At 38.6% G+C, this 12,712-nt stretch overlaps 1 protein-coding gene and 1 long non-coding RNA gene across 2 annotated transcripts in view; one reads left to right on the top strand and one right to left on the bottom strand.

Moving 5' to 3' along the window:
- Window positions 1-3,465: 3,465 nt before the first annotated feature.
- LOC123666503 lies at window positions 3,466-4,879 on the top strand. The gene is made up of 2 exons (XR_006745257.1): window positions 3,466-3,546; window positions 4,739-4,879. It is a non-coding gene; the product is annotated as an uncharacterized LOC123666503 (long non-coding RNA).
- Window positions 4,880-11,232: 6,353 nt separating this feature from the next.
- LOC123666453 (plasma membrane calcium-transporting ATPase 2) overlaps window positions 11,233-12,712 on the bottom strand; it is a 65,273-nt gene continuing 63,793 nt past the window's right edge. The window contains exon 23 of the mRNA XM_045600545.1: window positions 11,233-12,116. Within this exon, the coding sequence (XP_045456501.1) occupies window positions 11,898-12,116 (219 nt within the window). The 3' untranslated portion in view covers window positions 11,233-11,897. The remainder of the gene's footprint in view (window positions 12,117-12,712) is intronic.

The following is a 12,712-nucleotide window of genomic DNA, read 5'->3' as shown; positions in this document are numbered from 1 at the left end:
GCTGCTGGGCGACTACCTCCAGGGTCGCGAGGTCCTATTGCCAGGGCGCGACGGTCTGCGGCGACGTCGTGTCTCGTGCGGAGTTCCACAGGGGTCAGTGCTGGGACCGCTCCTGTGGAACATCGGCTACGACTGGGTGCTTCGGGGCACGTTGCCCGCAAGTGTGCGGGTCTCGTGCTACGCCGACGACACCCTAGTCGTGGCAAAAGGAAGGGACCTCGCGGAAGTAATGCGGTTGGCCACGGCTGGCGCAACACTTGTGGTCGGCCGTATACGAGCCCTGGGGCTGGAAGTCGCCCTGACGAAGACCGAGGCCCTACTGTTCCATGGGCCTCGAGGGGGACCCCGTCCAGGTACGCGGGTGACTGTTGATGGGGTTTCGGTCCGGGTGGGGACCCAGATGAGGTACCTGGGTCTCACCCTGGACGGGAGGTGGGCTTTTGGGGCTCATTTTGCAGAGCTAGCCCCAAGAGTCGTGAAAGCCGCCGCCTCACTGGGAAGGCTGCTGCCGAACGTGGGTGGTCCGAGTGCCCATTGCCGTCGGCTGTACTCCGGGGTCATCCGGAGGACACGACCCCATACGTCTGGGGGTGGCCTTGTTGTGAGCGAGGCCACCCCACCATCATGCCGGGGCCCGGAAGCTTTGTCCGGACCTACCGCTGAGGCGAGGTGGCGAATGCTAGCGCGACCCCTCTCGCCCCACCCAGGCGGATGACTGCTAACACGTGGTGGTTTTTAGTCAGTAGGAGTCTGACATAACCCTCTGGCGCCCCCGCGCTGGAGGGTATCCATGATGGATTTTCCCCACGTAAAAAAAAAAAAAAAAAAAAAAAAAAAGTTACATAAGTTTAATTACATTTTAAGTTTTACTGTAACAGTGGTTTTCTGTGATTACAGTTCTCGGAGAAGTAGCTAAAGAAGTGGAAACTACTGAAGCAGAAAGCGAAGCACCCGAAAAGGGTATTTTGATCATGTAAGTCATATTTGTCTTTTTCTATTTAAATCAAATAAAATTATTTTGATATTCCATCTTATGCGGAATTGTTCTCCATTTGAGTCTGTTGTGTGTGTGTATCCGTTTTTATTCTCTCTTGTAAAACTAATTACACTTACCAGCTTTCCTTACAATGTATAGAAATAATTTTCCAAATAATTTTCTACTTTGCATGTTTGCTATCGATTTTCATTTTTAATAAGAAAAATATTTTGATAACCGCAGTTGAGGAGAGTTTAATTTTAGTTTTGTACAGTAATTGATAAAAACTACCGTGACTTATTATTATTTTTTTAATTTTATCAAGCAATCCTACAACGGAATCTCGAGGCTTAAAGCGAGTGAGTTTCGCGGACGGATACAAGCCAGGTCAGGACTCTGACGTCGAGGATCCGCCGGTTAAAAAGGTACATATATAATAGTAATTATACTTTTTCTGTTCCTTTTAGTAGAAATTTCAAAATAAAGACTATATTTGCGTTTCTCTAAAACAAGAAATTTATTTACATTATTACACTTACAATTTTTAGCATCTAAACTACATTATAATTATAATATTCACTTACCTAAAACAAGAAAAACAACATTTAAAGCCTTTATTTAAACTGATTTTCGTACAATCTAAATGTAAAAATATTTCTGTTATCACGACAAAGGTCAATTATTCTGTCTTGACAATAAAATAAACAAAAAGATTCTAACTTGAAAAAAACAGTAACGTAATATAAAATCGGCGTAGTATTTTATTTACACGTATTTAAATAAGGATTGCTTTATTTTGAATTACATTTCTGTATTTAAATCTAAAGTTGTATATAAGGGCCATCGAAGGATCCACTTGACACGAACGATCCCAGAGCCCTATTTGGATGCCACTTCACGGTCCCATTTCCCAGACGTAGGTATTGAAGAAATTGCGACGGCTGTTGGGGAGCTTAGTTACGGAAGGTGATTGGGGAGGATGGAGTTATCTTTGAGCATTTCAGGGCTGGCGGAAATTCCATTCTTGAGAAGCACAGGAGTTTGTTTAACTCAATATTCAATAACGGTACTATCCAAGGGTGTAAAGAAGAGCTAGGCTTTGTTTCATGAGAAAGAGGATAAAGCTGCTTAAAATTATATGCTGATTATGCTTCTGAGTCACATTCAGAACAACCAGACAAGACCCACCCCAGACCCTATCGTGGGATGAACTACGCGTGATAATAATAATAATGATAATTCTTTATTGTACACCAAATAAGGATCACAACAAGAAAAAAATTGATTGCCTGCAAAGTCGGTTTACGGACGATGGATTTACGTGAAAACGTCATAATTAAATTATTATCACTGAATTATTTCGAATTGCTAGCTCTGACGTCATGCGAGAAGTGAGGTAAATGTGTCACAAACCAACGCTTGGGCCGATCGTGCATCTCTATCGCTTGTTCCGCGCTCTCGCTTGCACGCTCAGGCTCACGCGTAACGTGACACTTTTTCGTGCATGCAGCCGGTGTTCATTGATTTCATAAGACGTTATCACGTCAATAATAGGAAATAAGTACAAAAAGGCTTGTTAAAGAGCGATCTCTCCCAGGTAGTCTTAGGGTAGAGAAAATGGTATATCAGGAAATATGGGGAGGATTAAGGGGGTTAATAACATGTATAATAAAATAATGTTTGTGGGGTCAGCTAGTTATATATAAAAAAAAAACAACTATGTACCGACCATACAAAACGCCAATTTCATATATAAAGACCTAATATTAATGGTGTTGGTGTTTAGCTTTGATACATAAAAAGAATGAACAAATAAAAGTTCAATAAATGGTTACAAATAAATAGAAAGTGAGCAGACTTTTAATGGAAGAATTGTTGCAGGACTTGTCAAGACAAGTCGCGAGTTCGATCCCTGCATATATTTGTATTGGCCATACAGATTTTTGCGTCGGTCCGGGCGTTTATTGCTTGTGTATTGTGTTTCCGGACCTTCTCTGACACGGGAGTAAACCCTAGCGGGAGTTCTCGAGTGTGGCGATTATTTAATATTTTGGGAGCGTGGAGAATCACGTCGGGGTCACCAGTTTGGAGGTTTGAGGAATATGGAGAATCACGTCGGCCATCGAAAAGGGAGGATCCTCCGGCCAGACGGGTGTTGTGTCTGGCGGGCTACTGGCCCCCCCGACGGTTGTTGTCGGGATCTTGTATATATACTTAATCACTTTGAAAACTCTGATAGCGCGATGTAGCATACGTCAGTTTTCTCTAATTACGTAGTTTGTAGTCGTTCGTATTTCGCGCGATAGATGTCGCCACAATATGAATGTATTAATGCGGGTCCCGTGCGCAGCGCAAGAAGGGCCGGCGCTACGGCTGCGCGTGGCCGTGCCCCGCGGCGCACCCCGACCACGTGCCGCTGTGGGACGCGCTGCCGCCGCCGCCGCCGCCGCCCGGCTCGCCGCCGCCGCGCGCGCCGCCCGCCCCGCCCGCCCAGCTGCTGCGCGCGCGCCGCCCCCGCCCGCCCGCGCTGTTGCCGCACGTGCCGCACGTGCCGCGCGTCGGCAAGTTCGGTGAGTGAGCGCCGTACTAGAGTAGCGCCCTCTTCGAGGTGTGACCTCACACGCGCACGGCGCGAACATAGTGCTAGAATATTAATGCATTTTTAGTAATTCAAAATACAATACTGGAGGAACGCCCTCATCGAGTCGCTCGTGACCTCACACTGCTATTAGACTTACTTCTAGAATATTAATGCATTTCTATTAATTCAAAATACAAGTCTACAAATATTTATTAATCAATTTTTAGTCCTTCAAGCCGGAATAAAACTCGACAAATATTAATGCATTTTTGATCCTTCTAACCAGAATAGAAGTCGCCAAATATAAATAATTAGTCGTTTCCGGTGCGACAAAGCCAGCCCTACGGTCACCAACCCGCCTACCCAACGTGGTGACTATGGGTAAAACACACGAGTTCATGCCATTTCTGGCGTGAAGTTATGGAGGCCTATGTCTAGCAGTGGACTGTGATCGGCTGAAATGATGAAATATAAATAATTAGTCAATTTTTGGTTCTTAAATCAGAAATAAAGGTCGAGAGATCCCTACTAATATTATAAATGTGAATGTAAGTTTGTTTGTTACGCTTTCAAGCGAAAACTACTTAACAGATCATCATGAAACTTTGTATACATATTCTTGGAGATATTAGAAGTAACATAGAATACTTTTTATTAAAAAAAAGCGAAACATAAAATCTCTTCCTAATATTTATTTAATAGCTTTCAATGCGGACGAAGCCGCGGGTAAAAGCTAAGTAGTAAATAATTAATCAAGTTTTGGTCCTTCAAACCAGAAACATTGATAAGATACTGATGAATATTAATGTATTTTCAGTAATTCAAGCAGTATACAAATATTTATTTATGTACTTTTAGTAATTCAAGCCAATATAGAAGTATATAAATACGAGTATTTATTAATAAATTGTTAGTCCTTCAAGCCACAATAAAATTCGATAAATATTAATGCATTTTTGATCCTTCTTACCAGAATAGAAGCCGACAAATATAAATAATCAGTAAATTTTGGTTCTTAAATCAAAAATGAAAGTCGAGAGATGGTAAATAATTGATCAAGCTTAAAGCCAGAACACAAGTCGATAAATGTTAATTCATTTTTGGTCCTTTGAATCAGAATACAGGTTATGTATTAAAAAAAATACAGGAAAATTAACACAGTTTATTTCATCACATTACAGATCCATCGATACCTCTGCCCGGGTTCATGCCTCCGGAACCTCCTCCCGGCCTTATCACCTTGCAGTAAAATGTTAAAAACATTTCATTGATATTATATACTTATATGTTTCTTTAAAAGTGTAAATAAATTTATAATTTACAATCATTATTTTTATTTTCTTATGCCTTTGTTTTGTAGACGATTTTGTTTTAATACTTAACAACATGGAAACATACAAATACACTACTACTACTAACATAGAAATACCACAAAAATAAAATCCCACACTACTGTGTAATTAGTGCGTGTGTGGTTCTTCTGCTGCCATTTTCAAATACCGGTGCTACCATGTTTTTATCGTATTTACTAGCTGACCCCGCAAACGTTGTTTTGCCATATATTTTATTAACCTTCTCAACCCCCCCCCCCCCCTTAGGTGAATGAAAAATAGATGTTGGCCGATTCTCAGACCTACACGATATGCACACAAAATTTCATAATATTTTATTAACCCTCTTATATATATTCTTTATCGCACTTTAAAAAAATCATAATTACAAGTCATTTTTACAAAAAATGTTGGCAAGGGCGAACTTATCTCTGTAAGAGATCTCTACCAGTCTACCCATGGCGGTGAGAGAAGATGTTATCGCGGGACTCATAAGCGCATTTGTGAAAAAGTGAAAGAAAAAAAAACTGATCAAAAAGTTAAAAAAAAGCCATATACTTAATTTTTAATTAAGTATGTGGCTTTGGCCTTTTGGCCTCTTAACCCCCTCCCTATAAGTTAGGGGTATGAAAAATAGATGTTCGATTCTCAAACTTACCCGATATGCACACAAAATTGCATGAGAATCGGGTCTAGCCGTTTCGGAGGAGTTTAACTACAAACACCGCGACACGAGAATTTTATATATTAGATTATCTATCTGAAGCGGGACACAGCATCACACAGGTGTTTTTAACTATTTAAGTGCAGTAAATATCGGAACAGTGTACAAAATCTCTGATCTGTACCCATGATATCCAACAATTTTCTGACATTCTGAACAAAGTATGTAATTCATTCAATGCACTATAACAACGCTGTCGATCAAGTCTCGGGGCTCGAATTGGTGTACAATTATGTTATCATAGCAATTTATAAGGGTTTTGACCGTGGGCGAAAATAATAATTTTCTATTATTTTCAAAGTATAGCTTTATAGCTTTATATGAACTTTACAAATAATATTCGTGATAGTGATTAGTAATCTATGAGTATACTTATAAAGACGCCGCGTTGGCGCAACGGTCACAGCCATGGATTGTGCCTGTTGCGCTGGCGGGTTCGATTCCCGCACATGACAAAAATTGTATTGGCCATACAGGTGTTTGCCGTGGTCTGGGTGTTTGTGCAGTCTGTGGGTCCCCGTGCCTCGGAGAGCACGTTAAGCCGTTGGTCCCGGTTGTTATCATACACACCTGATAACGATCGTTACTCATGTAGGGAATATATACGCCAACCCGCATTGGAGCAGCGTGGTGGATTAAACTCTAATCCTTCTCCTGCATGGGAAAAGAGGCTTATGCCCAGTAGTAGGATATTATAGGCTGAAGCGATACTTAAAAAATCGACAGGCCATTGACTCATCACCAAATGTTAAAAACCGCTGGACGCATAATAGATGAAATCTGGCATGGAGGTAGCTTATAGTTAGTAGACGTCCGCTAAGAACGGATTTTTCGATAGCACCGGATTAAAGGGGTCTAAGGACTCGAACGAGTTTGTATGATGGTCTTTCATTTTGGTGCTACAAATACTACAAATTTATTGTAATAGACGTCCAATAAGAACAGATTTTGTAAAATATACCTATAAGAGTGTCAAACAAGGGTTGAAAATTTGTATTTGTCACACAGTCTGGTCCGTCCATAATTTTTTTTAATTAGAAGCATGAAACTTAATTTTTGCACTATTGATCTAAAATAAAAAATATGCATTTTAGCATTGCTGGACAATCTGCCATTAAATGAGTATAGGAATTGCAAGTTTAAATGAGAAATTCGTATTTTTGAAGCTGAAAACATTAAATATTAGTTCTGGACTACTATTTAAAAATGAGTGAACATGTGTTTCAGTTTTTTGTGAAAAGTCTAACCTTAAATGGGTGAAATATGAATCTTGTATGGGAATCCGTTATTTCTGAAGTTTTTTGGTTATCATTTTTGAAATTGAGGTAAATTAACTCACATAAAAATCAATGACGTTTCGTATAAAAGTGCGCCTTATTGTTACATAAACAATAATTAACTCATTATTTTTAGATCCGGTTCGGTATTGGTTAAAAATAAATAAATAAAAAATCAAATGTAATTTTTACGTCTCAATATATTTATTTATTTGTACAAAAATCCACAGCTACATTTTATGTTTCTTAAAGCAATACAGAGCATCCTAACAAAAGCCAATTTCGGATTTTACATTAAGTTACACAGTTAAGGTAGACAAAGTTGAGTTGAGGTAGTAAAACACAGTTACAATAAAAATGAGAAATATATAAAATGTAAAATATCCATGGTCAATAATGCGTAGATGTGTATGTGTAATTTTGTGAGTGTGTATGCCTGTGTATTTGTATGTAAGTGGGTGTGGGTATGGATAAGTGACTGTGTAGATTATTCATATGTGCCAGCAAGTTTCTCTATTACAGCCCTTTTAAAGGAACTTCTAGATGTGGAAAAAAAGTCAATCTCAGAAAACAACTTGTTATACTATCGTGGCAGTCGACATCTTACTGAATTCCTGCTATAGTTTGAGCCACAACGGGGAACATGAAAGAGATTCGTGTGCCTGGTACGTCTGCTAGGAGTATAAAACTGTAACATATCTGATGTTAACTGAATGCAATTAATAGAATTAGAACAGATGTCATGTAATAACATCATATCCGCTACGTTACGGCGATCTTCCAAGGTGGTAATTTTATAATGAGCACACGAGGTATCATATTTCGAATCCCTATGTCCAGTGCGAAAATTTAAATATTGAACAAATTTACGTTGAATTTTTTCCAGAGCCTGAACATATGTTACATACTGGGGACTCGATATGAAAGAACAATAATCCAGGAGACTTCGAACATAGCAAAAATAAAGCAATTTAATTGTATTTATGTTATTGAATTCTCTTGAGACCCGCATCACAAATCCCAGGGCTTTATAGCTTTTATCTCGTATGCGGTGTATGTGTGCAGAGAATGTCATTTTTTGATCCAACGTGACGCCCAGGTCAACAACAGAAGAAGCCTTCTTGATTGTAGCAGTTTCAAATTTGTAGGTACCACAATAGTCGGTTCTATTGCGTGAAAAAGTAATGTGAGGACATTTACTTACATTTATAGTTATACGGTTTTCCCTACAATATTTGCATAAGTTATATAAATCATCCTGAAGTAATAAGCAGTCTTCGATTGACTGTATTCTCTTGTAAAATTTGGCGTCATCGGCATATAAAATGAATTTAGAGTTCTGGATACAATTGCCTAAATCATATATGTATGTATATAGAGTACAACAAAATCCCAAGCAACGATCCCTGAGGAACTCCGGAATCAATCGTAATATAATTAGATTTGCTACTGCCAATGACAACTGCTTGAGATCGATTGGTAATATAAGATTGAAAGCGATCACTCATACTTTGTAATATTTCATTTGTGAATACCGATAGATTGGTGAGAGTAGAATGACCCTTAGTGAACCCGTGCTGCTCCTGCGGAATATCTGTTAAAACAATAGAACACAAAGCCCTGTAAACAATTTTTTCTTGAACCTTACCAAACGTATTCAGGATCGAAATCGGTCTTTACTTTTCAATTTTAGTTTTTAACCCTTTTTTGTGCATTGGTACAATGTAAGCTTGTTTCCAAACAGACGGAACTATACATTCCTTAAAAGATTTGTTATAAAGTATACTTAATGGGTAGGCAAGAATATCTGCACATTGGACAGTAAAAGATGGTGGAATTTTATCAGAACCTGTCCCTTTTGTTACATCTAAGGGCGATAAATATTTGTATACCGTTTGCCTATCCACAGTAATTTCAGTTAACGTATTTATTGATTTTGAATAAGTATAGGAAGAAAACTCGTACTTTTGTAACGGTTTTTGAAACATTTTTTCGAAAAAATTGCTAAAAGCCAGACCAATATCTGCCTCGTTTAGAAAGTTTTTATTCTCGTAAAACATGATTTTCGGATAATTACTTTTAATTTTTCGTTTACTTTTTACATAATTAAAAACATATTTGGGGTTCCATCTTAAACGTTTTCCTGTCATATTTGAAGTATAAATTTTAGATCCATGAAATTTTATTTTTAGAGTTTTTATTGCATACGAGATATAACATGAATAAGTATCCCAGCACTTAAGAAAATTCTGAGAAATTCAATAAATTAAAAACGAATTCATCCAGTCATTGGACTATCTTCATGTAGTTTTCCATATTGAGCTGTAATACTATCAACATTTTCACCAATTAACTCGTCATCATTCCTGTAATTCTCCGTGTTAGTTTCGACAATATTATGATTAATGCCCTGATCATCTAGATTCGTGTCGTCAATTGCCATCGAGTTACAAATTACCATTATCATTTTGGATATTTATATAATTTGATTAAATAATTTGTTTTTTTTTTTTTGTTGTTTATGAACTGATTTTGATAATTCTTTTATTGTTGGGCAGAAGATATCCCAAGTTTGGTACCATGATAAGGAAACCAGGATCTGATGATGAAATTAAGGGAAACCCTCGAAAATCGTAGTGACGATTAGTGAGGTTGTTAATTTTTTTGTCTACTTACGCTGTATTAGACTAATGTTATTGACTAGCCCGTTGGCGTAGTTTGTAGTGACCTTGCTTTCTGCTCTGGGTGTTCTGGGTTCGATTCCCACCTCGATTCTGGGTGTCATACATATATTTATTTATATATGTATTATATATGTTTATAGAAAAAAAAAATATATGTAGTCTACTATACCAGTCGGCTGTTACCTATAACACAAGCATTAAGTTGCTTACTTTAGGAATTGCTATTGTTGTTATTTTCCTAAATATTTTAATGTTAGTTTTGATAATCAATTAGTTTACTTGGTATGAAATAATATATTTGTTGTAAAAATGATTTATTTGATTGACATATTTCTGGGTAAAAACTTTATTGATGTGAAATTAAAAATATTCCAGAACTAATTGGCGACGGCATGTCTTTTCAATATTTGTCTTGACTTCTACATTAAGATTTATAAAATGGTTTAATTTTGTCTTTAATAAAAATAACCATTATGTAATATGGTTATTTGCTACTGTAGTTTGATTCCAAATAGATGTAACGACGTGTTGAATTTGGATTTTACTAATTTTGAAAAGATCATATACTTAGCTATTGTGCGAAAAATAAAAACTTCACCAAGTATTTTTGCAATTTATTTTGGTAACGATAGTTTTTTAATTAAATAATAAGGAGGGTTGTAGAAATAAAACCATAGCATTAAAAACAATAAAATAGATTTTCATTTATTGTGAGACGAAAAATACAACAATGGGACTTATCACCTATAATGGTTAGTGGCAGACTGTCATGTCAAAACAATTGATTGTTAGGTAGGAGGCGGGAAGCCCCGCGCCCTACGACACAGTAGACTCCTAATTTTATGTCTTTCATCGGAAAACTCGTGGTACATAACGAATATCAACGAAAATATAGCAACATTATACACAAAACTTTACCATGACCTCTCTATTCACTGAAACCGTAACTAATATTAATATTTAAACGTGTAGTTTCAATAGTTTTCATTTTTTAACTAAGTTTTTTTAAAAAGGCTTTATTGATTCGAAGCTAATACTTGATTACTTACAAGATTGTTTAATAGTTTATTAGTGATCGCGCCGCTCGTCCGCCATTCGTCGGTGGACGAGGGCGTCCGTCGCGCTACGCTAGTCGAGGAACAGCTCACGTGCAACGGAACGCGCCTACATACCTCACAAAATAAAACGTAACAACTCTCAATACCGCTACTATGAAACGTTCTATACAAAATTGAACATCGCCGATTCTCTAAGTCGCTCGATCATCATTTATATTATTTTATATATTACTAAAAACAAGTGGGCTGCGAGCGGTCGGCCGCCGTCGTGCGACTCTCGGTTAACTCGTCACTAGGTCCATTAAGTACATGTCTTACTTTATAAGTCGAAAATGCCACTGCTGCGATCCTACGTCGCCTATGTCTAGGCGCGCCGCCGGCCCCGCGTGACTGTGTCGTGTCGTGTCGCGTCTGTACGAGTGCGGGGCCGGCGACGCGTCGCTATTGCTCGTAGAGAAAAAATTCCAAAACCAATTTGTTACACCGTAGACTATATTTTGTTTAATAAACTTGAAGTATTTATCAATAATCAATAAGTACATTATAATAATTGAATAATTAGTTTTTGTTTCATAAGAGACTAGCATTACAAATAAATATCTTCAGCTATACAATTTAATGTTTATTTCTATTTAAACATTTTGAAGATGTTTAAAGTGGACTACGTCAGTTTTTACACAAGAAAGCGGACATCGGTTCTTGTATAGAAACTTTTCTGTTGATGCGTCTACGCTTCGAGATATGACTTAAATGTATACTTAGATTTAGGGGAAAAGGTCGTAAAAACAAAAAAGTTATTGAAATTTATAACAAACACCTTAACTAATACTTCAATAATTTAGTTAAGTTCAAGGCGCGCGGGTGGGGCGGGGGGCGGGCAGCGCCGCTAGTGTCACTCGGCGTACGTACAAACGATGATACTTCGCTACAAATGAAATAACTTTATACAAAAGGATGAGTCAAGGCGGCCGCGGACCCGCCCCCTCCCCGAGGCGCACCACAACACGTCTTCGACAAAAGCAATATAAAACATTTCATTCCGTGTAAGAGACGACACGATGCTACGCGAAAATTTTTATTTTTATTTTCAAAAAACACACGCCCATTCGCTCGTCCTCGCGCTTAAATCTAAAATTAATAATTAGACAATATTTTTTATTTGTTCAACAGACGCGCGCGGCACGGCGCGCGCGTATAATAATAAAATATTTTCAAAACAATCGAATTAAACACACTAGTTAACAATAACTCATGCGGGCGGGGCGGTTAGACGGCGGTCTCGGTGTGGCTGTGGCTGGAGAGGCGCTCGACGTCCAGGTCGTGGGGGGCTAGAGCCTCTCGAGGGGCGTCCGCGTATTCCACGCTGGAGGAGTGCGAGTAGCGCTTCGACAGCGCGGTCTGCTTGCGAAGCGCCTCGGCAAGCGCCGCGTCCGCCAGCGAGCCGCGGGAGTCCAGCCCCTGCCGGAACGCGTTCACCACGCGGATCTGCGCACCCAACCCACCGCTCATTCGCATCTCGCATCACGAAAATCGCGCTCTGGCTCACTCGCTAACCTGATTTCTTGCTACACGATGAGCAAATCTAGCTGCCATATTAGACTAATGTGGAACTTTACAGTCTATAATACAAAACTTCATCAAACATCGTGTAGCAATTGTGTAATAGTCTTCTGCTAACTCTTTCAGGGATTACTTATTGCAAGTTAAACAATTATTTGATAAATGACAAAACATAACAAATGCCATTATTTGGTGTTTCGCTCTTATCGTATTATGGGTATTGAGGATAGAAATTGAACATTCGTCCGTGAAAGAGGTAACTTGTTTGAAACAGAAACATTTGCAGTCACACGTGGATATAATTCGGAGTTTGTACATGTAGTGCCAATGATGTGCTGCACAAAGTGGGACGGTGTACATTAATTAGACTGAATACGTTCTGTTTGAGATTTAATTTGACACAAACATACATATCTTCGAATGAACGTATTGTTAAGTAATTTTACAATAGTGAGCCAGAGCAGTACAATTAAATTGAGTGGCGACGCCTTTTGATTCACCACCCCGATATTTTCATGGTT

Source organism: Melitaea cinxia, chromosome 26, assembly GCF_905220565.1.
Source record: "Melitaea cinxia chromosome 26, ilMelCinx1.1, whole genome shotgun sequence".
NCBI classification, from domain to species: domain Eukaryota; kingdom Metazoa; phylum Arthropoda; class Insecta; order Lepidoptera; family Nymphalidae; genus Melitaea; species Melitaea cinxia.
The sequence above is the reverse complement of the archived record's forward strand: the minus strand, read 5'-3'. Positions and strand labels throughout refer to the sequence as shown.